The sequence below is a fragment of the Mastigoproctus giganteus genome, chromosome 5, assembly GCF_048544385.1.
Source record: "Mastigoproctus giganteus isolate SK-2022 chromosome 5, ASM4854438v1, whole genome shotgun sequence".
Taxonomy (NCBI): domain Eukaryota; kingdom Metazoa; phylum Arthropoda; class Arachnida; order Uropygi; family Thelyphonidae; genus Mastigoproctus; species Mastigoproctus giganteus.
The window spans coordinates 209,067,878-209,092,478 of NC_143579.1; the positions used below are offsets into that span (position 1 = coordinate 209,067,878).

At 35.5% G+C, this 24,601-nt stretch overlaps 1 protein-coding gene across 7 annotated transcripts in view; it reads right to left on the bottom strand.

Annotated features, from left to right (window-relative positions):
• Pka-C1 (Protein kinase, cAMP-dependent, catalytic subunit 1) overlaps positions 1-24,601 on the bottom strand; it is a 617,895-nt gene that overhangs the window by 49,536 nt on the left and 543,758 nt on the right. For all 7 annotated transcript variants that reach the window (XM_090374346.1, XM_090374349.1, XM_090374348.1 and 4 more), the window contains 2 exons: positions 16,576-16,671; positions 3,814-3,936 (listed from right to left, as the gene is read on the bottom strand). In XM_090374346.1, the coding sequence (XP_090230472.1) occupies positions 3,814-3,936; positions 16,576-16,671 (219 nt within the window). The remainder of the gene's footprint in view (positions 1-3,813; positions 3,937-16,575; positions 16,672-24,601) is intronic.

Genomic DNA, 24,601 nt, shown 5'->3' on the forward strand with positions numbered 1-24,601 from the left:
TGGTTTGATCTGGATGTTATACAAACAGTGCAATAAATAAAAAGTAGTAATCTGTTGCTTTCAATATGTGACAATATATGAACTTTCAAGAGGATAATCGTTCCTTAGGTTTTCATAACAGATAGTAAACATCTATTTTGCAATTACCTATTACAAAATAGAATACTTCCAGAAATAAACATACAGCCAACTATATTTATTTCTATAAAATTTTTATAGCAGAATTTAATAATAATATACCAATTTCAGGTTCTTAAAATTGGAGAAAACAGACTTCACTAAGAGAAAGTAGTAAAATCAGGATAGGTTGTAGGTCTGCATGACAGTTTTCTAGAGAGGGGCCATGTCTCCAGTTTACATAGCTGCCAGCTGAAAAGATGGAGATCAGGTAACTGTAGGCATGATAGGAAAACAGGAGGTGAAGTTCACATTGCATTAGAAATTAAATTTAAACATATGCATTTTATATTAAAATACAGCCATAGGACCGTTTCCAGCACACTATGCTTTCAAACATTAGCTTAGCTAGGATTTTTCTGTCTTTAAATTTCTACTTGGACTGTCTGTTAGACACTGACTGATTATGACTGCTTAAAATTCAAGAAAGAAAGTTATTGTTGCAAACTTTTAAACTCTTCAGAAATGTCAGATAAAAGTTTTGTTTATAACAATGTCACTGCTGTTCAGACTTGACAGTCAAGTGCATTTCCAAAGCTTTACAAAAAAGATCCCCCCCCACCGCCACTTGGTTGAAGATTTTCTGATGTTAAACTGCTATGAGGAAATATTAAAATGCCTTGAATGACCTTGGATAACTTAGTACAGCGCATTCCGGTTATTTGGGCCACCGGTTAATCGGGGCAGCCATTTATTTGGGGCAAATCTTAAAAAACAGAAACCAATCGAGAAAATAGCCGGGGTTTACTTCGCTTAATTGGGACAAAATGTCGTTTAATCGGGGCAGGAGACCTCAGTACTGGAGATTACCCTGCGATTGTCTCCGACTGTACCACGTAGTTCGGTCGGATTTCTGGAGGTCACAACCATAAAACAATTAGCAGTCACCTATTTATTGGGCTTTTCTGTTAGTGCAATCTATCATAAACGGACAGTAAACTCGATTTTATTGAATTTGCGATAATACCGACAGCTGGAATTCTGTGGGTTATTATGGTGAAATATGTTTACACTTCCACGGAATCTTCAATCATATAAAAAAAATAATTTTAAGAATCTTCTCTTCATTCCTATTTTTAAAGCTTTGTAACTCGTTACTCCGTTCTCACTTGTGGCGCATATTGTGTTACTTGCAATTTGTGTGTGCCGTGTTTTTTGTTATTAATTGCTTATCTTTTTACTGTTTTAAATTTTAACCCCCACCCACAAATGTCAGTGAACAGAAATGTCAACTAGTTTAGTTAGTATGTACATATTACAGTGCGTATTAATTATTCCGATTTTCATGTATATTCTTCCGAATTTCACGTATCATTTAATTTTTTAATTGGTAAGGTAATAAAGAGTAAATTTGTGCTTAATATCCTATTTTCGCTAATTAGAATCGCTGTTTAATTGAATTAAAATTCAATTCACGAACATGATCACAATGACCGGCGCTTACTACACATCGTATAGTGAATGGTACTTTACTATGGTGAGTTCGTCGTAACGCGATTTGATTGTATAGTGAACTAATTGTAAAGTGGGGGGGGGGATACATTGTATTTTTAACTATTTACGTGAAACTTTGGATAATTGGGGCAGCCGCTTAATCGGGCCAAAATGCACTAGTCCCGATGTGTCCCAAATAACTGGAATCGACTGTATATTTCATGTGTCTTTGTTTGTTTTATATACAGTGTCTGGTAGGTTTGCATGCTGAAACTGACAGAAATATTATGGCAAAAATTAAGAGATAATTACAATTTTAACCACTGTTAATCCACACAATAATTACTTTATAAAGAGTGTTCCATTCTGCAACCTATTACTTGCATGGACAACCAAACCACTGAGAGCAGTTCTGCATATGATCTAGGGACTGGTAGAAATTCTGGAATATGCTTTTTATAAAGGTAATTATTGCAGTGTAACAGTGATTTAAATTGTAGTTATCACTTAATGGAAATAACCCTTGAAGGTGGCAACACATTTAAAGTCCCAATTAGGAAAATATCTATTTCTTTATCTTCAATGATATTGAGAAGTACTGGAAACTTTCTTTTTTTTTTTTTTTTTTTTTTGTGAACTTGATTAATTTAAATTTGGTCAGAAAAAAAAAATAAAAAGACAACTTGTTCTCCAAATACAATTATACTTAAGTTAAAATAAATAACATTAACTTACTGGTTCTGAAAACTGAGTGAGCTGGGCAACTTTCTACCTATGAATTCTGTTCGGAGCTAGCAGACTTCTGGCTGATGTAAGGAAACATACTTTGCTCTTAAGAATTCAGAATTCATGATAGAAAGTTAGCTTGCCACCAAACTAATTTCACAATTTACCAAATTTATTCATAAAGTGATACAGCTTCTGTTATGAGTATATTAAATATTTGAAATTGTAATACTTCATTGGACTGTATCAGCATAAAAATCAACAAATTGACGAAGTGTTGGTAAACTCCACATTTTTTTTTTTTAAACCACATGTATAAAATACTTAGAAATCACCACAAATGTACACCACAGTTCATCATCTCCACCCATTTTGATGTTCATAATGTACTGTCTCTGTACTTATCTCGCAATGATCTTTTATTATTGCGACTGAGAAGAAATGAAGCCTTTACTAATTTTATTTTATTAGTTATCTATTATTATTTTTATTTTTAATTATTTATTTTATTTTACTTTTTTTGCAATGCAGCAAAAGCCTTAGGCTTTATTTCACTACATGGCTAATACTAATTTACTGCTAGGGGAGAGTGGTGTTTTAGCTCATATTCACAGATGTTAGAAATACGAGAAATCAGCAATGTGTGAGTTTGAAGAGTTGAAAACTCATAATTTATTTAAATTTGAAAATAAATCTTTAATGATATTGGTGTTTAATAAACTTTATTTTCTAAATTAGGAGGGTATCATTCCTCAGCTTTAATGTGTGTTGCATTGGAAATGAAACCCTGTAGAATAAAGATTTGTTTTTTTTTCTCTCCCCCTCCCCCCCCCTCCCCCGGCCCCAAGTGGCTAACCGAACAATTAGGGCAAACAGTCCTCAAGAGTTTATCATGAGTGTAAACATTAATGAAAATTAGAGAAATTCACTGGATTTTTTAAAATTTCTGATACAGGTTCACTATTTTTTGTGGAAGAAAAGGATGGAGAAAAGCTGTTTTTTTTTAAAAAAAGACTATGATATCAACTATATTATGGTGGGAAGAATTGAAACAAAAAAGACAAGATTCCCCATTATAAATATGGAGAGTTGGCAGCTATGAGCTTGACCAGTATGAGTTGGCAGCATATTCTTCCACGAAATGAGCAGACAGACTAACTTCTTACAGTAGCAACAATATACAGCTGATGACCTTACATCATGACACCACATTTTTTGATTTTATACTATAAATATTTTCTTACTAAGATTTACTATAAATTCTTATTGTGATATTTTTATACTAAAAATATTTTATACTATTAAATGTTTATAAATATTATATACTATAAATATTTTCATGTGATTAGTGAAACCAGAATGATTTATGCCAATATAGTAAAACTGGATAGCTCCAGTTTAAAGCTAAATTTACTAATTCCTTCTTAAAAGCAAGGTTTATAAATATCTATATGCAATACTTTGACATGCACTTACTTTTCCAGAAACTATTTTTTCATATATCTGGATAGGTTGGTCTGCAAAAAATGGTGGATATCCAGCTGCCATTTCATATACCAAAACTCCTAGTGCCCACCAGTCTACTGCTTTGTTGTAACCCTATTAAAAAAAGCAATGAATATAAATTAAAATTAGCTTATGAGACTAGTTTAATATATGGCATATCTATTCTGTTATGATTTTTATATTGTTTTGTCTTGATCAAATTTATATAACTTGTGAAAAAAGGCACTTTATAAACTTAAATCATAGAAGATAGGATACTCAAAGTTTATCAAGGATTTATTAAATTAATTTTCTTGTTAAACTGTTCTTTATTTTCAGAAACCAAATAAGTTCTTTGTTTATGATAAGATAAATTTATGGCCCACTTTTCCATTATGGTTAATCATTATTATGTTTACTAATAATATTACATTACTCACATCATTAAGCAGGTAATAATGCATTACATAAGTAACGCAGTCTATCATTTGCCAGGTGATGGGTCATAAAAATGTGGATATTGCCACTGCCATTGTTCGGGTTTTAGGTACATCAGTAGATCAGAGCATACCACACCATCATTTATTATGTCGGCTTGATAGTTATTCTATTTCTCCTTCCATCTGAGATCAGCTAATTACAGCCTTGATTGCAGAGGCCTTTATAATTTCTCCAGTCATTGATAGGGCTCAAACCCAAACCTCTCTTTGCTACTGCTGTTTGGGTTTTAGGCATATCAGGGACTTAGACCATATTGCACTACCTGTTTACAGACTTCTCCAAATGAGTGAAAAGTGGTGAAACCACTATACAGCCATTCCTCGATTAACGTAATGGTTGTGTTCTGCAGAACGCTACATAAGTCGGAATTTCCCTAAATAAGCATTTAGGGTTTGTTTGTTTGTTATTTGGTTTTTAGGAGCATTAGCAACTAGCCATATTGCATATTAATGTTAGCCATATTGCTCCGGGAATATGTGGTGGTCATTCCCTGACCTTTCTGCATCCTCCGTATTTGGTGGTCACGGGCTTGAACCCTGGTCTAATCAAGAAGCGTGTGCTACGCACTGCTGCTCCTGCCCACCTAGCTATGGAGGTGCCAAGCATTTAGGGAAATTCCGCACTTATAGTTGTGAGTGCGGAATTTTACAAAAACTTATGCTGAATTTTATAGAAGCAAAAAAGAAATGTTCGACGAACATGTAAATCGAATTATTCAATTTTTTTTATCTCATGTGCAGCAATAATTACAAAAAAGTGTACAAAATTACAAAAATTTCAAAATTATAAAATTACAAAAGAGAGAGGAGACAGGCACAATGCCAGCAAATTTTACCTTACGAGCATTATTGGCAGAATTAACTCTCCAGCTGATAAGCATGCCGCTGCGGAAGTTGAGGACTGTGGAGATTTAGAAGGGGTTTTTTCCAACACATCACAAAATTTCTCTGCAGCTACAGAATCGGCACTGGCGACTTAACTGTATACTTTAATGTTTTGGAAACTGGCGTCACATTTGAACCTATTAAACCACCCGCTGATTGCCACGAACTTGGCTTGGGATTTGCCATACTTATCGTTATCTTCATAAATACTTCTTGCTTGAATGGCCGTTAGATTCAGGGGCACTTGCTTCTGAATCTGATTTTCCATTCATATTATTAATAGCTTTTCCATCTTCGATATAGTACCTGAATGCTGTTTTGGGATCACTGTTGGGGTGCACTGGTCCTGGTGTGAAATATGTTGATCCTTTAACATGTTCTTTTATACGTGCATTGTCCCTTAAAATAGTATTCACTGTTGAAGCAGCAAGACCTAATTCTGTGCAATAGATGACAAACTTTGTCCTGCTTCATACTTCTTAATTAATCATCTTCATTTCTAAATCAATTTTGTTTTGCTTCCTAGCTGCCAGCACTTGCACTTTCCTTTGGTCCCTTTCCCTTCGCAATTGTAATAAGTAAATAAGAATGAAGAGAAGATTCTGAAAATTTATTTATGTTTTTTATATGATTGAAGATTTCACCATAATAGTGTAAAAACCCTGCACAATTCCAGTTATTGGGATTATTGTAAATGCAATAAGAGAGTTTACTACACCATTTATAATTAGATGAACTAACAAAAAAGCCCAATAAATCGGAAAGTACAAATTGTTTTTATTGTTTTATGGTAATGACCTCCAGAAATGTGTTTTAGAAAAATATCACAAAGGCATTCAAAATTGATTCTTATAACAGAACATAGGATAACGGTGAAAGTGTAGTGCAATTACCATTATAAAAATGACCTTTTAGAGAGATAAATAGCTTAGTTATACAGTAATACCCCGAAGTTACGTGATAGGTGGGTCCGACGAAAATCGCTTAAGTCGAATTCGCGTAAGTCGGGATACCACTTTGCATATAAATATATATAAATTTTGTTTAATTGGGACCAATGACTAACAAAAACACTAGTTTAAAAGAAAAATATTTAATAAAATTGCAGTTATTTATACATATTAATACAAAATATGTATTAAAAAAATAAATGAGTTACGTAAAAAAGTTATTTCGATGTCGATGGCTTCATAAAATCTAACAAATTCGTCTGACGACACAGCGCCTTCTTTTTTTTCACGCAGAATTTCTTCGTAGCAAGCTAATAATTTTTTATTCCTTGTTTTGTAGCTATAACGCGTTCTTTGTTGGAGTCTGTTTTCTAAAATTTTTAAGCCCTTTTCAATTGAGCTGAGACCTTCTGTCAAGCTTGCAATTGCCATGTGCTTTTCTGGTGGAACTGGATCTGATCTCTATGAGCTCATTCATTGTCAGCTCCTCACAATGTGAATCCAACAGCTCGTTGACATCATCACCATTGACTTCCAAATCTAATTGCCTGGCAAGATTAACAACTTCTTCTATCATATGAGCGACATGGTCAGTTTCTGGCGTTGTTTTCGTCTCATTTTTGAAAAAAAATGGACAAAGTTTCTTCCAGACACCATTCAATGTTTTTTTGTGAATTTCATCCCAAGATTCTTCAATGATTCTTACGGCATCTAAAACACTGAATTGTTTCCAAAAGTCTTTAACAGATATCTCACTATTTTGTCTCATAGCTTCATTCAGACATGCAAACAAACGCCTCGTGTAGTAGGCCTTGAATGTTTTGATGACTCCTTGGACCATCGGTTGAAGTAAGCTGGTTGTGTTTGGAGGCAAAAGCACAACTTTCACACGTTGGTAAAATTAATTAGGGTGGCAGGAGGGTGACCGGGTACATTGTTAATAAGAAGGATCAATTTAAATGGAATCTGTTTAGACTTGCAATAACGTTCGACTTCGGGTATGAAGTGGTGACCAAACCAGTCCTCCAAAACGGAAGCTGTCACCCAAGCTTTATGATTTGACTTCCAAATCACTGGTAAGCTAATTTTAGATACATTTTTTAAAACATTTGGGTTTTCGGAGCGATAAATTAAGAGAGGTTTTAACTTGCAGTGACCAGCTGCATTCCCGCCGACCATCATTGTCAATCAGTCTTTGAAAACTTTAAAGCCTGGAAAGTTTTTTTATTCGTGAAAACGATGTAATTTCCGACAAAAGTTGAGCGCGAATTCGAACACACACATATAAATATGACAGTGGGAATGCAAATTCTTGTATATGTGTGCAGCTCATGCAGCAGCAAAGTTGAATTTTGTTCATCTTTCGCTCTCACTCTCCGCCGTTGCACCGTATATCGATAGCATATGAAAAATGACCTTGAAGATAGTGGGCGGCAGTGTTGCCAAACGAAAAAATTAAGAACTGCGTAACTCCGAGTTCGCGTAAGTCGGGGTAGCATAAGTAGAGGTATTACTGTATAGCGAAAATTTCAACTTCCGAGTTCTTAGAACGAATTACCAAAAAAAAAAAAAAAAAACCCAATGTATTATTGGGTGCACATTATATTTGCACGATACCTCCATTTATTCCTATGGGACGCAAAATACATTTCCACAATTTTTTTAAGTTTGCACAGGCCCAAAAAAACTTACATAAAGTCAAATTTCCGTAAGTCGGGGAATGGCTGTATTGTCATGGAGAACAAAACACTGATGGATGCACATGACTTAGTGCATTAATACTACAATTTATCATACAGATAATTTACTATATTATAAAAAATAAAACTATTCTCATAAAACTTCCTACTTTCTCTATGCAAAGCAGGAAATTATATGATACGAGAACTGTGTGCTTAATGAAATAGAAGCATTACTCTTGTCTTTTCTAAAAAAAAAAAAAAAAAATAACCTAACTAGTTTACATGACATCTTTACTATTATATAGTACAAGTATTCTTCTTTGGATCCCTCATACAATATTTATTAAAGAAATAAAATACCAATCACAACAATTATTTAAATTCCTAAATTGAAAATAATTAATGGAGGTGATGGACAGGGTAACAGCAGCCATTTTTCCTTCTTGTTATCAGGCACCATCTGTGGTAATATTTTTCTGGGAAAAGAATAAAGCTGCGTGCATTTTACTTAGAGGTAACCACCAAAATAACTAAAAATGTAAAGGGCATATTCAGAGAATATGATATGTTCTAAATATGTACTACCTATAAAAAAAAAAAAAAAAAAAAGGAAGAAATTAATTATACAAATTTCAATATTATAAAATAGCCAATATTATCTTCACTTTTCAAAAATTTTGAAAAACAGGCGTTTCTTGTCCTTGCTTGTCTTCTTGTGGCCAGCAGGATTTGCACTGCTTAGTAAATGTAAAGTTCTTAATGATCAGAGCAGGAAGAACACTGCCTACACCAGCGTTTCCCAAACTGTGTCCCATGAAAAATCGTAATTAATAATTAAAGAAATAAAATAAAATAAATAAATTTTGCATATTTGTAGCATACACCACTTTTGAACCATTATAATTTTTAACTTTTTTTTTTTTTTTTTTTTCGGTTATTAATATACTAGCATAGACCACGGGACACTTTATTTTGGCAGGCTTTTGCATAGATTTTTTTTTTTTTTTTTTTGATTTGGTAGTTGTTGGCGCATCGGCTTCTGTGGCCATATTGCACCTCCCAAGGTTTTTGCAGTACTTTGATCCAAGCCCGAGGCGGGAATCGAACCCGCGACCTTTGGGTTGCCGGGGAGGTACTTTACCCACTCGGCTAGCCCGGTCGGCTGCTTTTGCATAGAGAAGTATGTGTAGAGGTAATGACATCTATGAAAAGGTAGCGATATAGTGATCTACTATGCACCATTCGTATGCAAATTAGCCTGGAGTACATGGGTTGAAGGAGAGGGGGAAGCGAACTGATATCATAACTAAACTCACTTCCTTGTATAAATTTTTTTTTGATAATTAATAGCATTTCAAAATATTATTATTAAAATAAATGACCATGGATTTGTGGTTGAAAAAAGGAACTTTAAAATGAAAAGCGAGTACTTCTAGTATTGCAACTGTGGTTGATGAAAACCGCACAATATGGTCACACCTCAAAGTGAGGATGACCAATTGCAGCCTTTCGTTCACCAAAAATCCGAAGTGAAAAAAAAACAGGAACCAACAAATGAAAGTATGACAACAGTTATTTGAATATCAGCTTTACATGTGTTGGAAATAAAGATGCTCCTGATGCGCTGTGCGTTGTATGTAATAAAATATTAGCAAACAGTTCTTTGGCTCCCGCTAGACTTGTGTTTCGTAAGTGTTCCATAAATATATTGTGAGATAAAAAGTGTTCTGTGACTAAAAAAGTTTGGGAAACGCTGACCTACACCATCATTTATCTTGGTATTGCACTACTTTTAATCAGATAGCACTGTCAAAAGGATTAATTTTTTGAAAAAGTGAGTTACTGCTCTGTCAGACTTTTAGATTTTACTCATGCCTCATTAGGTAATCTGTAGAGACCACTTGGTAATAGCACTGGCAGAACAACAATGAAAACAAGCAAATTTATACACAGCTATTATAAAAATAAAAAATAATTGACCACCCTTACTAATAATTTGTCCAATCTTCCTTTAAATTTTATTCAAACTACCTACTTTTGCAACATCAGGTGGAAGGTTATTCAAACAATGAATTACATTCTGGCTAAATGTAAATATCCACAAGTCCATCCTGCAACCACTCTTTTCCAATTTAACCCTCCAATGGTTGTGGGACCAGACAGGTCTCCTCTTGAAAATAGCTACTGAATATTGCACATAACTAGTGCATACTAACAGAGGATACAAAAAGTTAATAATTATTAATGAAATATTTCTACCTTCCTAAATATAGTCAAATTTTCATTTGAACAGTTTTAGTAAACAATTATTGTTTACTTAAAATTATATGTGAAAAGCACCCATCAGATCCTAATAATGTGCTAATTTTGTTCACAGTGTATATAAACAGTATGTTGTTTACGTGCATTTCATGTCAGACTGTACAACTAACACTAGGTCTTTTTCATTCTCCACTACCCTGTGTGTGGCACCCACTCAATTGGTATGTTATTCTGGATTTATTGCTACTCAAATGAACAAATGTTTCCAGTCTGCATGGACATCCCCTGAATCCTAGTATGATCTATTATGAATGAAGGTTTGCTTACTGTTTTTCTGCTTCTTTTAACATAATTCGAAGAAGCCGCTAGACTTTTGATATCAACTAAGAGATGATGTTCAAAGTTTAGACTTAATGGACCTCAGGTGAACTACTGAGAAGAAAAATATGTCAGGTGTGTATAAATTAACAGGGATACAAAAAAAAAAAAAAAAAATATAGAGTAAGTATAAAGTAGTCTGCAATCAATTCATGAAGGTGGGTTAGGCAAGTTAAGGCAGATTAGGAGAAATCTCTGACAAAGGATGCAAAGAAAGGCAGGTAAAGACTTCTTTACTTATGTTAACACTAGAGGGAAAGGGATGAATGACATTGCTCCACTAGATATAAATGGTTTAGCTGTTGATGATTTTGTTCAGGTTGCTGACAAAACTAAATATATACATATTTTGAATCTATATTCACATATGAAAAAATTTTTTGGGATGAGAATGCCAGAAGGATATCAAATTCTCACAGGGAGCTAAATGATTTCATGATGACTGAGAGGAAAGTGGAATAGAAATTGTTGAAGCCAAAAGTAAATAAGACACCTGGGGTAAATGGGATTTAATGAGATTAAAGGGGATAAATGGGATTTGCCCCTTCGCATTTAGCTTACTCAATCTATTCAAAGCCTTAAACATCTAAATAAGATCTCCTTTCAGGTGCCCAGTTTCCAGACAAAGCAATTTGCAGAACTGAAGCCGTTCTTGGCAACAGTACCTTTCTGTTCTCTTCACTAATCCCACTACCCTTCTCTGCACGTTTTTCAACAGTTATACAGCAATCGCAGCATGGATTTAGTAAGCGGCAGTCTTATCTGACCAATCTCATAGATACTATGATGCAGCAACAAAGAAATGAATTTAAAAATAATTTTGAATTTTACTTTGATTTCAAGAAAGCTTTTAATACTGTTCCATAGGCATTAGGAGCAGGCTATCGTATGGTAAAAGGCTGGTCGAGTGAGAGAAAACAAAGAGTGTCCATCAACGGGCACTGCTCTTCTTCTTCTTCAGGCGTCTCCGTAGCCAGGTGGGAAGGAGCAGCAGTGCGTAGCACACGCTTCTTGATTAGACCGGGGTTCGAGCCCGTCACCACCAAATACGGAGGATGCGGAAAGGTCAGGGAATGACCACCGCATATCCAGGAGCAATATGGCCTTAGTTGCTAATGCTCCTAAAAACCAAATAACAAACAAACAACTGCTCTTCTTCAATTAATGTTATTATTGCTGTCCTCATTTTTGTTTTCAATATTTATTAATGATATTGATGAAGGCATTGGGCTTTATGTCTAAATTTGCAGATAATACAAAAGTTGGCAGAGTGGTTAATGACATGCTACTGCAACAAGATCTATGAGGGCATTAAAAAAAACAATGCTCGTAATTTTTTTTCACAGCATACCTTTAGTAATCATCCATATTTTGATGGTCCTTTTCAAAGTAGTCATCATTTGATGAAATGCACTTACTCCAACATTTCTGCCATTCTTCAAACACATAGTAGAAGCCATTTTTGACAAGCATTTGAGAACTGCCACTGATGCCGTTACAGCTTCTTCTGACAACTGGAAACGTTTCTTCACAGCTCTTTCTTTAACTCTGGAAATAAACAAAAATCACAGGATGCAAGGTCAGGGCTGCAGGGCAGATGCGTAACACATTTGACATCGATGCTGACTAAGTACTCAATGACATTATGAGCAATGTGAGGTCTCACATTGTCGTGATGCAGTATCCACCCAATAGTGTGCAGTTGTGGTCGACTGCAATGAATGTGATTCTGAAAAGTGCTGCAGTTCAGTTCAGTTCTGTAGAAAGGTCCCATAACAGTCATATGATGTGGCACAACATGCTGGCAAACCACTCCTTGAATGTCAAAACAGAGATGACGATAACCTTTCCTGCAGAAGCAACAACTTTTGGTTTTTTCGGTGTTGCCAATGTTGTAGCCTTCCAAACAGACCTTTGTTGCTTACTCTCCAGGTCAAAATGATGAAGCCGTGTCTTATCTGCCATTATCACCTTGTGCACAACCACAACATCTTCAGTAACCATCCATTGCTCAGGTGTGAGTAGCCTTGGAACCCAGCATCACAAACTTATGTCATATGCAAATGGTCATGAAGAATACCATGTATGCTTCCTATTGATATTCTTAACATCTCTGCCAATGCCAATTGCCTTACTGTTATATGATGATCTTTGTCTCATGATTACAGAAGCAATGGTTATGGTTTCTGTGGTGACAGCAGTGGTTGGAGCTCCAGGACTGCCGATTTTTTTGATTAAACCATGCCCATCTTTAAACATTCTAAACCACCTGTGAGCTGTACTATATGGAAGCGTAACTTCACCACAAGTGTCTTTTAACATTTCATACACTTTAGCTGATGTTTTCTTGAGACAGAAACAAAATTTGAGAGCAGCATACTGTTCCTCGCATGTCATGTCATGTCTGTTATTACATAGGTGAAACTGAACAGGCATAAACTTGACCAAACACCAAGGTCACACCGTGCACACGAGTCAACTGTAGGTTGGTTTGGTCTTAAATTCTAGAGCCAGTGCCAGATTAAGGTACGAGCTAGCAGGCCCTTGCCCTGGGTGCCATTCTTTAAGGGATGCCAAATTTTAAAAATAATGAAAAAAAAAAAAAATATATACAGTGGATTCTGGTTATTTGGGCCACCGATTAATCAAGGCAGCCGTTTATTTGGGGGAAATCTCAGAACCCAATCAAGAAAATAGCCAGGGTTTATTTGGCTTTAATTGGGACAACATGCTGTTTAATCGGGGCAGGAGACCGCAGCACTGGAGATCACCCTACGATTGTCTCCGACTGTACCACATGGTTCAGTCAGTTTTCTGGAGGTCACAACCATAAAACAATAAAAACAATTAGCAGTCACCTCTTTTTTGGGCTTTTCTGTTAGTGCAATCTATCATAAACGGATAGTAAACTCGATCTTATTGAATTTGCGATAATACCAGACAGCTGGAATTATGTGGGTTATTATGGTGAAATGGTTTACACTTCCACGAAATCTTCAATCATATAAAAAAATTAATTTTCATAATCTTCTCTTCATTCCTATTTTTAAAGATTCGTAACTTGTTACTCCGTTGTCACTTGCGCATATCGTGTTACTTGCAATTTGTGTGTGCCGTGTTCTTTGTTATTGATTGCTTATCTTTTTACTGTTTTGAATTTTAACCCCCACCCACAAATATCAGTGAACAGAAATGTCAACTTGTTAGTATGTACATATTACAGTGCATATTAATTCTTCCGATTTTCACGTATATCTTCCGATTTTCACGTATCATTTAATTTTTTAATTGGTAAGGTAATAAAGGGTAAATTTGTACTTAATATATCTTTACTTTTATAGCCTGTGGATAATATTCCTCCTATTTTCACTAATTAGAATTGCTGTTTAATAGAACTAAAATTCAATTCACAAACATGATCACAATGACCAGCGCTTACTACACATCATATAGTGAATAGTACTTACTTAGGTGACTCCATCGTAACGTGATTTGATTGTATAATGAATCAATTGTAAAGCAGGGATCCATTGTATTTTTAACTTTTTTTACGTGAAACTTCGGATAATTGGGGCAGCCGCTTAATCAGGCCAAAATGCACTAGTCCCAATGTGTCCCAATTAACCGGAATTGACTGTATATATATATATATTCTTAGTAAAGGGGCGCTGAAAAATCTTTCTACCCAGGGTACGGAAATATCTTGGTCTGGGCCTGTCTACAGCTCAGCTAGAAATAGCAAGCAGTATGGTTTTTCAAGAAAAATTATGATTATTGAACAGCCCTTGTAAATAAATTAGGCAGGTGAGCTGGAAAGTGACAATTCAAGTTTAACATTAACAAGCAAGATACTGCATATGGGTAACAGTAATCCCAGAATAACATACCACCTGTGTGGTACCACAATGAGAGTAGTATAGAATGAAAAAAAACTGGGGTTAACTGCAGATTCAGGCATGAAATTTTCTGATCAGTACAGACTGCTGCTAAGAAAGCTCGTGAGGTTTTATCAATGATATACAGGAATTTCATCAGCAGGTTTTCCACTATAAAGACAATGGTATGGCCATTTTGATTAATGGCCATACCTTTCTAAAATGAAGCTAAAAATAAAAGAAGATGAATGGATGATGAGGTGTGTGTGTGTGTGTGTGTGTGTGTGTGTGTGTGTGTGTGTGTGTGTGTGTGTGTGTGTGTGTGTGTGTGTGTGTGTGTGTGTGTGTGTGTGTGTGTGTGTGTGTGTGTTGCCTGATGCTGTATATGCTTGCTTCCTTACATAATTTGTCATTTATAATACTAATAAATGGATAGATTCAATCAGCTCCAAGTGCCTCTTTTACTTTTTGTTTTAACAATTTCTCTTCCAGCTTTCTGTCAGTTATCACAAAATCATTTAGTTCCTAGTTAGAAGAATTAAGTATACTTCTGGTTTTCTCCATCCCTAAAAAATTAATGTGACTATATTGGATAATATTTATTCAGTTTGTCAGCAATCTGTAACAGGATCATTAATAGTTATTCTCATTCATATCCAGTGGACCAATATGGTTCATACTGTTTCTCTTAGTGTCAACATAAGCAAACAATTCTGCAATTTTTCTTTGAATCCTTAGCATGCCTAACTCTGAGTAATTTGATTGCAGACCAGTTTATACTTACTGTATTAACATCACTGTTGTGGTTTCTGTGTCCCTTGATAACTTATAATCATGTCATACATTTTTTTTCTTTGCCACTAGTCTCATCAGTTCATCTAGCATCCATTTAGGCCTAAAGCCCGAAAAGTATCTCTTAGTTGGGAAAAAAAAAGGTTAGTATCTTCTATGATAACTTTCATGATTGTTGTTGCTTAGTTCGGTTTAATACAATTTTTTATTTATTTTTCATTTTTTACTTTCAGAACCTTCCAACCATAAAACAAAATTATTCATATAAGCTCATGTAATATTCTGCTAAAGACTGAAAGTGCCACCAGACCTCTGCACTACATGGTTTATAACAGCTGACAGGAATAACTGTACAACTGTACATTACATCAAAATAAAATAAATAAACACCGAGTAATAATAAATAAGGAATAATATTTCTTAAAAAAAGAGGCTAATAATTAAAATTAGCCATACCAAAGGCAGAAATATAATTAAGGGTGGTTAGTCAAGAATTTTTCATGCATTTATTATGTTGGTCACAGAGTGCCAATTTGTATGGTATACTCCAGTCTATCATATCATGTCTGTGCAAGTAAGTGTTTTCCAGTCAACTTGCAATTTGTGTGGACTGTAAATCCAGAGTAACTCACAGAAAGAACTGTGCTACCTGAGATTATATAACTCTACAGCCCCAACTAAAGAGATCTTCCTTGTAACTCCAATGGAATTTGAAAATAGACCTCTCTAAATGAATGATAAGGGGCAAAAATCACAATACTATCACAGAGAATGACACACACACTGAGAAGTGAGTACAATGACAAACAAACAAGGCTGTTTAAACACAAATTCACCACATATGATCTATAATGAATAGATATATCAACAGACTTTTTAAAATTGTCTGTGCAAAATGTAAAAAAAAAAAAAAAAATATTTCTGTAAAAAGAGAGAGAAAGTTTTAGTTTGTGTGCCATTACTTAACTTTCTCTGCTGAAACCTTTTAGACCTCTTCTTCAACAGGAGCCTTAGGGTCCTGCAGAATAATTTGAAAAATGCTGATTAGCAGAAAGTAGAATAAATAAATTTGCATGATATCAACAGAAATTATTACTGTTCTGAGGAAAATCCAATAAAATGATCTAATGGTTGACAGAACACATGATGGATTTACCATATATATATATATATATATTCTGACATATCAATCTCACTAGGCTACAAATAAAAAAATTTGATATTAGAGAGTGCTAGAATTATTTCCATAAACACTTCTTGCTCAAAAAAAGAGTGAAAATGTGGCAAAAATTTGCAAAAATAAATAAATAAAAGTTTGCATTTCCAATATAACCACAAATCTACTCAGTAAAAAAAAAAAAAAAAAAAAAAAAAACACCCTAATATATGATTGTTAATTTTCCAAATGAGTTACTGTCAAATATAGTACCTTACTGAGGATGATTTCTGGTGCCAAATATTCTGGTGTACCACATAAGGTCCATGTCCTTCCTTTTACACGTTTTGCAAAACCAAAATCTGTTACCTAAGAAAAGTCAAAAGACAGAAATATTTAAAGCTGAATAAGCTGTTTTTGGAAATACATAATGAAATAATAAAATGTAATTTATTGCACACTAACAGCAATAGGCAGAAATGTACAAAAACAACATTATAGAAAATTACTCTAAAAAATGACCTGAAAGTGAAAGAAAGAGAAAGGCAATACATGGTAGACAAGTTAAGTTTGATGAAAATATTAACACGGAAATTTAAGTACACTAAAAAAAACTCTTCAAGGTACATAAGAGTAGGAATTTTTTTTATTCACAAATAAAGAAAAACCAAGTTAACTTCTTAAACTCAACTGATTCTTTAAATGTAATTTCCAAAGGGGTTCAGAAAACAACAATAGAAAATATCTCCCCAGTGAAAAATAATAAAACAATAAAACAATATACTGCACTTGCATCTTTCTTCGTTACATTTTAACTATACTATGTTACTAAAAGTATTGAGACACTAGCAAAGAAAAAAGCACATTTTATGCAAATGTGCATAAAATGGTTATGCAAATAAATATTAACGACCTAAAATTTTATTAAAGAAGACATTCCATTCTTATTAAGTTTTGTTAGTTTATGGCAAATGGAAATCAGGAAGGAAGATTAATTTGTGTTTTAATACTAAATTAAATAATTCACTATGATATAATTGGAATATCACTTTTCAACTCAAGATTTACATTGTAATAAAATGGTTATGCAAATAAATATTAACGACCTAAAATTTTATTAAAGAAGACATTCCATTCTTATTAAGTTTTGTTAGTTTATGGTGTCAAATGGAAATCAGTAAGGAAGATTAATTTGTGTTTTAATGCTAAATTAAATAATTCACTATGATATTATTGGAATATCACTTTTCAACTCTACATTTACATTGTAATATTTTTAACAGCAATAAGGGTAATGAAGTACTGTACCACTTTATGAAAAAAACCCACCAAAACCTACAAAACATGCCTACACGACATAACTGTTATTGATATTATATATGTAAGTTCATAGCATCAATAATATGTTTCTTGCTGCCTATTTATATCATCATCATCACATGTTCCTGCCACATGGCAAGTCTATGAAGGTCAGAAATCAATGATGTCCCCATTTCTCTCTGTTCTTAGTTCTCTTTTTCAGCTCATGAAACACACACACACACACTATCAAATCATCCGATATTCTAATTCTCCTTCTTTCTCTGTCTCTTTCTGTCACCTCCCTTTCAATTACACCCCCTAAACTTTCTTTACTCTTAGTACACATCCAATTCAATTTTTATCATACTTCTATTTTCTCCTTCTCTCAAATCTCATTTCTAATCCTATTTCTCCATTTCACCTTTTCAAGCTTTCTTCACATCCACCTTTATATGCTGTAACACAAACTGGCTTTCCTGTGATACACAATCACTTTTCAACTCTACATTTACATTGTAATATTTTTAACAGCAATAAGGGCAATGAAGTACTGTACCACTTTATGAAAAAAAAACCCACCAAAACCTACAAAACATGCCTACATGACATAACTGTTATTGATATTATATATGTACGTTCAGGAGCAGCAGTGCATAGCACACGCTTCTTGATTAGACCGGGGTTCGAGCCTGTCACCACCAAATACGGAGGATGCGGAAAGGTCAGGGAATGATCACCGCATATCCCGGAGCAATATGGCCTTAGTTGCTAATGCTCCTAAAAACCAAATAACAAACAAACAAACATATGTAAGTTCATAGCATCAATAATATGTTTCTTGCTGCCTATTTATATCATCATCACATGTTCCTGCCACATGGCAAGTCTTTGAAGGTTAGAAATCAATGATGTCCCCATTTCTCACTATTCTTAGTTCTCTTTTTCAGCTCATGAAACACACACACTATCAAATCATCCAATATTCTAATTCTCCTTCTTTCTCTGTCTCTTTCTGTCACCTCCCTTTCAATTACACCCCCTAAACTTTCCTTACTCTTAGTACACATCCAATCCAATTTTTATCATGCTTCTATTTTCTCCTTCTCTCAAATCTCATTTCTAATCCTATTTGTCCATTTCACCTTTTCACGCTTTCTTCACATCCACCTTTATATGCTGTAACACAAACTGGCTTTCCTGTGATACACAATGCCTCATTTAGAAATATGGGATCATTAAAAAAAAAAAAAAAAACAGTCATCAGTTATCTGATTTATTTCAGAAAGGATACATGAAAAAACATACAATAAATATGAACTTTTATGAAGTATAGTATACAGCTAGGTCGCGATTAGTGCGACTAATGAATCCCATGAAGTAGTCGTATTATTCGAATTTACACTATTCAAAGTTATAATTAAAGTTATAGTCGCTTCACGACTTCTACAGCACGAAAGATATCTTCTAATTCCTTGAGAGTGAACTCCTTCACTTGCACATTATCTCGTTCTTCAGCATCACCATCGGCTTCTTCAAATGCTCTTTGTTGATCTAAAAGTAGGAGATCATCATCAGTCAATTCTTCCGAGTGTGAATTGAGCGGTTCCCGAAAATCGTCATTTTTTAGTTCATCAAATCCAAGTTCTCTTCCAATATTAGTTATTTCTTCTATAACAGTTTCTTCAAAACCACTCCTATTTGCACAATGAGACAAAATGCGCTTCCACACATGTTGTGTGCAGTTATTTGTTGCCAAGCATGCTGAATATTTTCTATTGCATGTCTAATGTTATAATTTTTCCAGAACTCTGTTAAGGAAATTGCATCATCTCCTGTAGTTTTAGCGATTGCCTGTTCAAATGTTTTTTTAGCATTAGCATTAGTAGAGGAATATGATGCAAGAAAGCAAGCTTATGCAGCATCAGCCAAAAAAAACAAAACACTCCCATTTCACCCCTCCGTTCGTTCAAAATACCTGTCCAGCTGAGCCTTAAATTTATTTAGGCTATCAACTTCCATGACAAGGGATGGAAGTCTGTTCCACCAACCAATTATCCGCTGGCTAAAGGCAAATTTCCACACATCTATCCTACATCAGTCTTTCCTCAATTTGAATTTATGCCCTCTCAGGTGATTATTCTGAGCAAGACGAAGAATCCCATCAGCATTGAGCATGCTCAAACCATTCAAGGCTTTATGCATCTCTATCAGATCACCTCGCCGGTGGCTAGTCTACAGACACTGTAATTTGCAAAGCTTGAGCCTTTCTTCATAAGAGCAACCCTTTGTTCTATTCACAAATCTTGTTGCCCTTCTCTGTACTCGTTCCAGCAGCTCTACATCCTTCTTGAAATGAGGCCTCCAGACCTGTATACAGTACTCAAGGTGTGGCCTGACCATTGCCTTATACAAGGGAATAATCACCTCCTTATCCCTGCTAGAAAAAATCCTGTATATATCATTGATAAGACACCATGAGCTACTCTTGCAGCCTGTCTGCACTGCTCAGAGAAGTTCATATCTGCCTGCACAATTACCCCCAGGTCCTTTTCATTCCATACCACTGTCTGTGTAGTATCACAGAGTTGATACGTTGCTCTGGGGTTACTGTTTCCTATATATACTACTTTACATTTGTCAATGTTAAACTTCATTTGCCACCTTCCAACCTTTCCAGATCCTGTTGCAACAGAATAGCGTCAGTAGTGTCCTTAACAACCCTGGCAACCTTTGTATCGTCTGCAAACTTGGACATTAAGCTTGATATACCATCATCAATATCATTTATAAATACAGAAAACAATATATATATATATATTTTTTTTTTTTGTAGTTGTTGGCACCTAGGCTTCTGTCGGAATAATGCACCTCCCAAGGTTTTTGCAGTACTTTGATCGAAGCCCGAGGCGGGAATTGAACCTGCGACCTTTGGGTTGCCAGGCAGGCACTTTACCCACCCGGCTAGCCCGGTCGGCTAGAAAACAATAATGGACCCAACACTGAACCCTGAGCGACTCCACTAATAACATTAGTCCACGATGAGCAGTGTGCACTGATTACCACTCTCTGTCTTCTCCTCCTCAACCATCCCTTTATCCATAGCAGCAATTTTCCTCCAATGCCACACTGCTCCAATTTGTGCAGCAGTCTTCCATGTGCAACAGTGTCAAAAGCTTTCTAAGATCCAAATATCTAATATCAAAGTTGTTCCCTGGATCCAGTTCTTTTGTGACTGCTTCATAGTATCCAATCAAATTGGTCAGGCAAGACTTTCCCTTAACAAAACCATGCTGTGTCCGAGCTATAACTGAAGTCCTGTCTACATGATCCTGCAGTGCTTCTTTAACTAGTGCCTCCATTAATTTTCCTGGAACAGAAGTTAAACTTATAGGTTTATAATTACTTGTGTCAACCTTTGATCCTCCTTTGTAAATTGGGGTCACATTTGCACATCTCCAGTCTATGGGTACCTCCCCTGAGAAGAAGTCCAAAGAAGCTCTCATAATTATGGCTAACGGTTTGCTTACTTCCTTTGCTGCCTCCTTTAATATAACTGTATAGATCCCATCCACCCTGGGTGCCTTTTTTATGTTTATCCTCAACAATTTCTCCTCCACTTCCCTCTCAGTTATTACAAAACCATCTAGCTCACTGCCAGAGTTTACTTCACCTCTGGCATTCCCCTTGCTGAATAACTCCTCATGTGTGAATGTCGATGCAAAATACTCGTTTAGTTTGTTAACCACCTGAGCAGGATCCTCAACTGTTGAACCATCAATATCCAGTGGACCAATCTGATTCATCCCTTTCCTTCTGGAGTTTACATAGGTAAAGAACTCTTTTCTGTTTTTCTTTGCATCCTTTGCCAAGGATTTCTCATAATCTGCCTTTGCCTGCCTAATCTCCTTTGTGACTTGGTTACAGACCAGCTTACATCTATCATAGGCTTCCATGTCACCCATTAATTTATATGTATCACATGCATTTTTCTTCTCTGCCATATGTCTCATTAGTTCATCTGACATCCATTTAGGCCTAAACATTGAACAATATTTCTTAGTTGGTATGTAAAGCCTAGTAGCTTCCAAGATAAGTTCTTTGAATGCTTCCCATTTTGAATTTGCTGTTGGTAACATCATCAGTTGATTCCACTGTATAGAATTTAAATACTGTCTCACACCACCGTAGTCGCCTTTGCGAAAGTAAAAAACCCTTCCCTTTACCCTTAATAGTAGTTACCTCTTTGAGTAAATCTAACTTCAGCACATTGTGATCACTGTCACCTAGTGGTTTCTTTTATCTGCAGATTCTTAATGCATGAAGAATCACTACTGATTATCAGATCAAGAGTATTACTCCCTCTAGTTGCCTCCCGAGCATGCTGATGTAGAAAACAATCATCCAATAAATCCACAAAAGCCTTGCTAGTGTGTGAGTGACCAACCCACAAATTCGAGTCAATATCTGGGAAATTAAAATCCCCCATTATAAGACTCTCTTGATTTACTGGCCCACTCTATTTCCCTGTACAGTTTCCTATTATACTCATCAGAGTCATTAGGTCTATATAGCACATTATAGCACACTCCTACTCTCAATTTTGATCTCCCAATGCTTATGTCACACCAATCTGACTCGACACTGCACTGTCCAGCGATGATGACTGGCTTCACTTCCTTGGATTTTATGTGATTCTTAACTAATAGCATAACTCCTCCTCCCTTCCTATCCTGTCTATCCTTTCTGTACCCATTGTCCTCCCCAAATTCCAGTTCTGCATTCCTTATATCTGTGTGACACCACGTCTCTGATATCCCAACAATATCTGTCTTTGATGTTTTGAGCAATACATCAAATTCATCAAATTTATTTACCAAACTCCTAGCATTGGTGTACATGCAAGTATACATGCACCTGTTCCTATTCTTAGGTACCCTAACACAACCCATGTGTTTACTTGTACCACAATGACTTCCAGCAGTCTCTGAAATGGCCTGCATCTTGTTTTCCAGGCTGCTGCTCATTCCAATAGAAGCAGTGCAAGAATCACTTTCACCTCTGCCAGTGGCTGCTGTTAATCTATTAGTCCTTGTATCCTCCCCAAGCTATCAGTTTTCCGACCCACCTAACACTGCCTCGATAGCATCAGCAAATATTCTTGCACCCTTTCTATTTAAGTGTATCCCATCCCTGTAGAAGCAGTCTCTCCTGTTAACAAGTACAGACCAGGCTGAAAAAATGCTACCCCTTGAGCCTTGCACAATCTTTCCAGGGCCGAATTGATCAACAAGGCTCTCATCATATACTCCCTCCTATCGTGTCTGGGCAGAATTGCAGACACTTTCAAATTCAACCCTAATTAATGACTTTTTTGCAACAGTGACCTGTACTTGTTAAGTAATTCTACTGGTCTCCTACTCTTAATATCATTAGTGCCAACATGTACAAATATCACTTTTTGTGCCCTTAAAAGATGATATCTGCTCTACATAATCAACCTTTGCCCCTGGCAGACATACCCTGGTCTTGTTCCACCTATCCTTTTTACAAAGCATGTTCCCCGTTTCCCTGACAATAGAGTCACCAACAACTACTAGTTCCTGTGGGACCAGCGCATTCTGCCTTGGGGGTTGCCGCTGTGTTGCGTGAATACCAAGTGCAAGCTGTGGCATTGATGTGGGCAGTTGAGAGCTTGATGGGCCCCTCAATTTAGATCCTTCGAGGGCATCCACCCTGTCCTTCAAGCTCTCATATAGGCCCATAACAACGCTGAGTTGTCTTATTATAGTAGGTATGTAGTTGTTTTCTTACGTAGTAGGCCTTAAATGTTGCGATGGTCCCTTGATACATGGGCTGCAACAAAGATGTTGTGTTTGGCGGGAAAAAAATGATTTTTACATTTTCACATAATGAACCGAGTGTAGTTGGATGACCTGAAGCATTATCCAAAATTTGTAGAACTTTAAATGCAATGTTGCTTTCCTTGCAATATTTTTCAACACCTGGGCAAAAATTGCTTGAAGACCAGTCAGTGAACACAGCTAGGGTTACCCATGCTTTCTTATCTGATCGCCAAATAACTTGAAGTGATATATAGTTCTAGCCTTTTAGAGCACGAGGATTTGGAGACCGATAAACAAGCATCAGTTTCAATTTAAAATCGCCTTGAGCATTGCCTCCCAATAAAAGTGTTAGACAATCTTTAGACACTTTAAATCCAGGTTGAGTTTTTCCTTTTTTAGAAATGTAAGTTCTGGAAGGCATCCTTTTCCAGAATAAACCAGTTTCATCCATGTTAAATATTTGTTGATCAGTGTATCCACCATCTTCGATTATTTTTTTTTAAACATCAGGATATTTAGATGCTGCATCCTCATCTGTACTGGCCACCTCACCGGTAATTTTAACTTTATGCAGCTGAACTCTATTTTTAAATCAATCAAATCAACCAGCACTTGCACTAAACATTTCTTCTACTTCATTATTTTTTTCTTTCACTCTCTTAAACAAATTTAAACATTTTGTCTGAATGGCTGCTCTGATAAGAGAAATGCATTTTTGATTGCAATCCTCAATCCATACAGTTAAAATATGCTCCATTTTTATCATAGTAATACTTCTATTCCTTGTAGATGTTTGCAAACTACAAAAAGCTGATTCAACTTTACATTTTTCTTTTATTTCTCCTGTGTGTTTTATAATATTCCGTACCATAGATTCAGGCATTCCGACATCTCGTCCTATTTTAGAGTTGCTATGACCACATTCATGTCGTTCAATGACATCAATTTTTTGCTCTAATCTAATAATGAGCCCTTTTTTTGTGTGTGTTCATAGTGGTTTTATCTGAAGGAATCTTCCTTTTGTCCATTTTGTCAAGGGCACTTCTTAAAACAAATCACGAAAACTATGTATATTACGACAGGTAGTAGCACATGCACACACCAAGTTAAACAAGTGTAACAGCGCCTAATGCAAGACTAATCAAGGATAATCG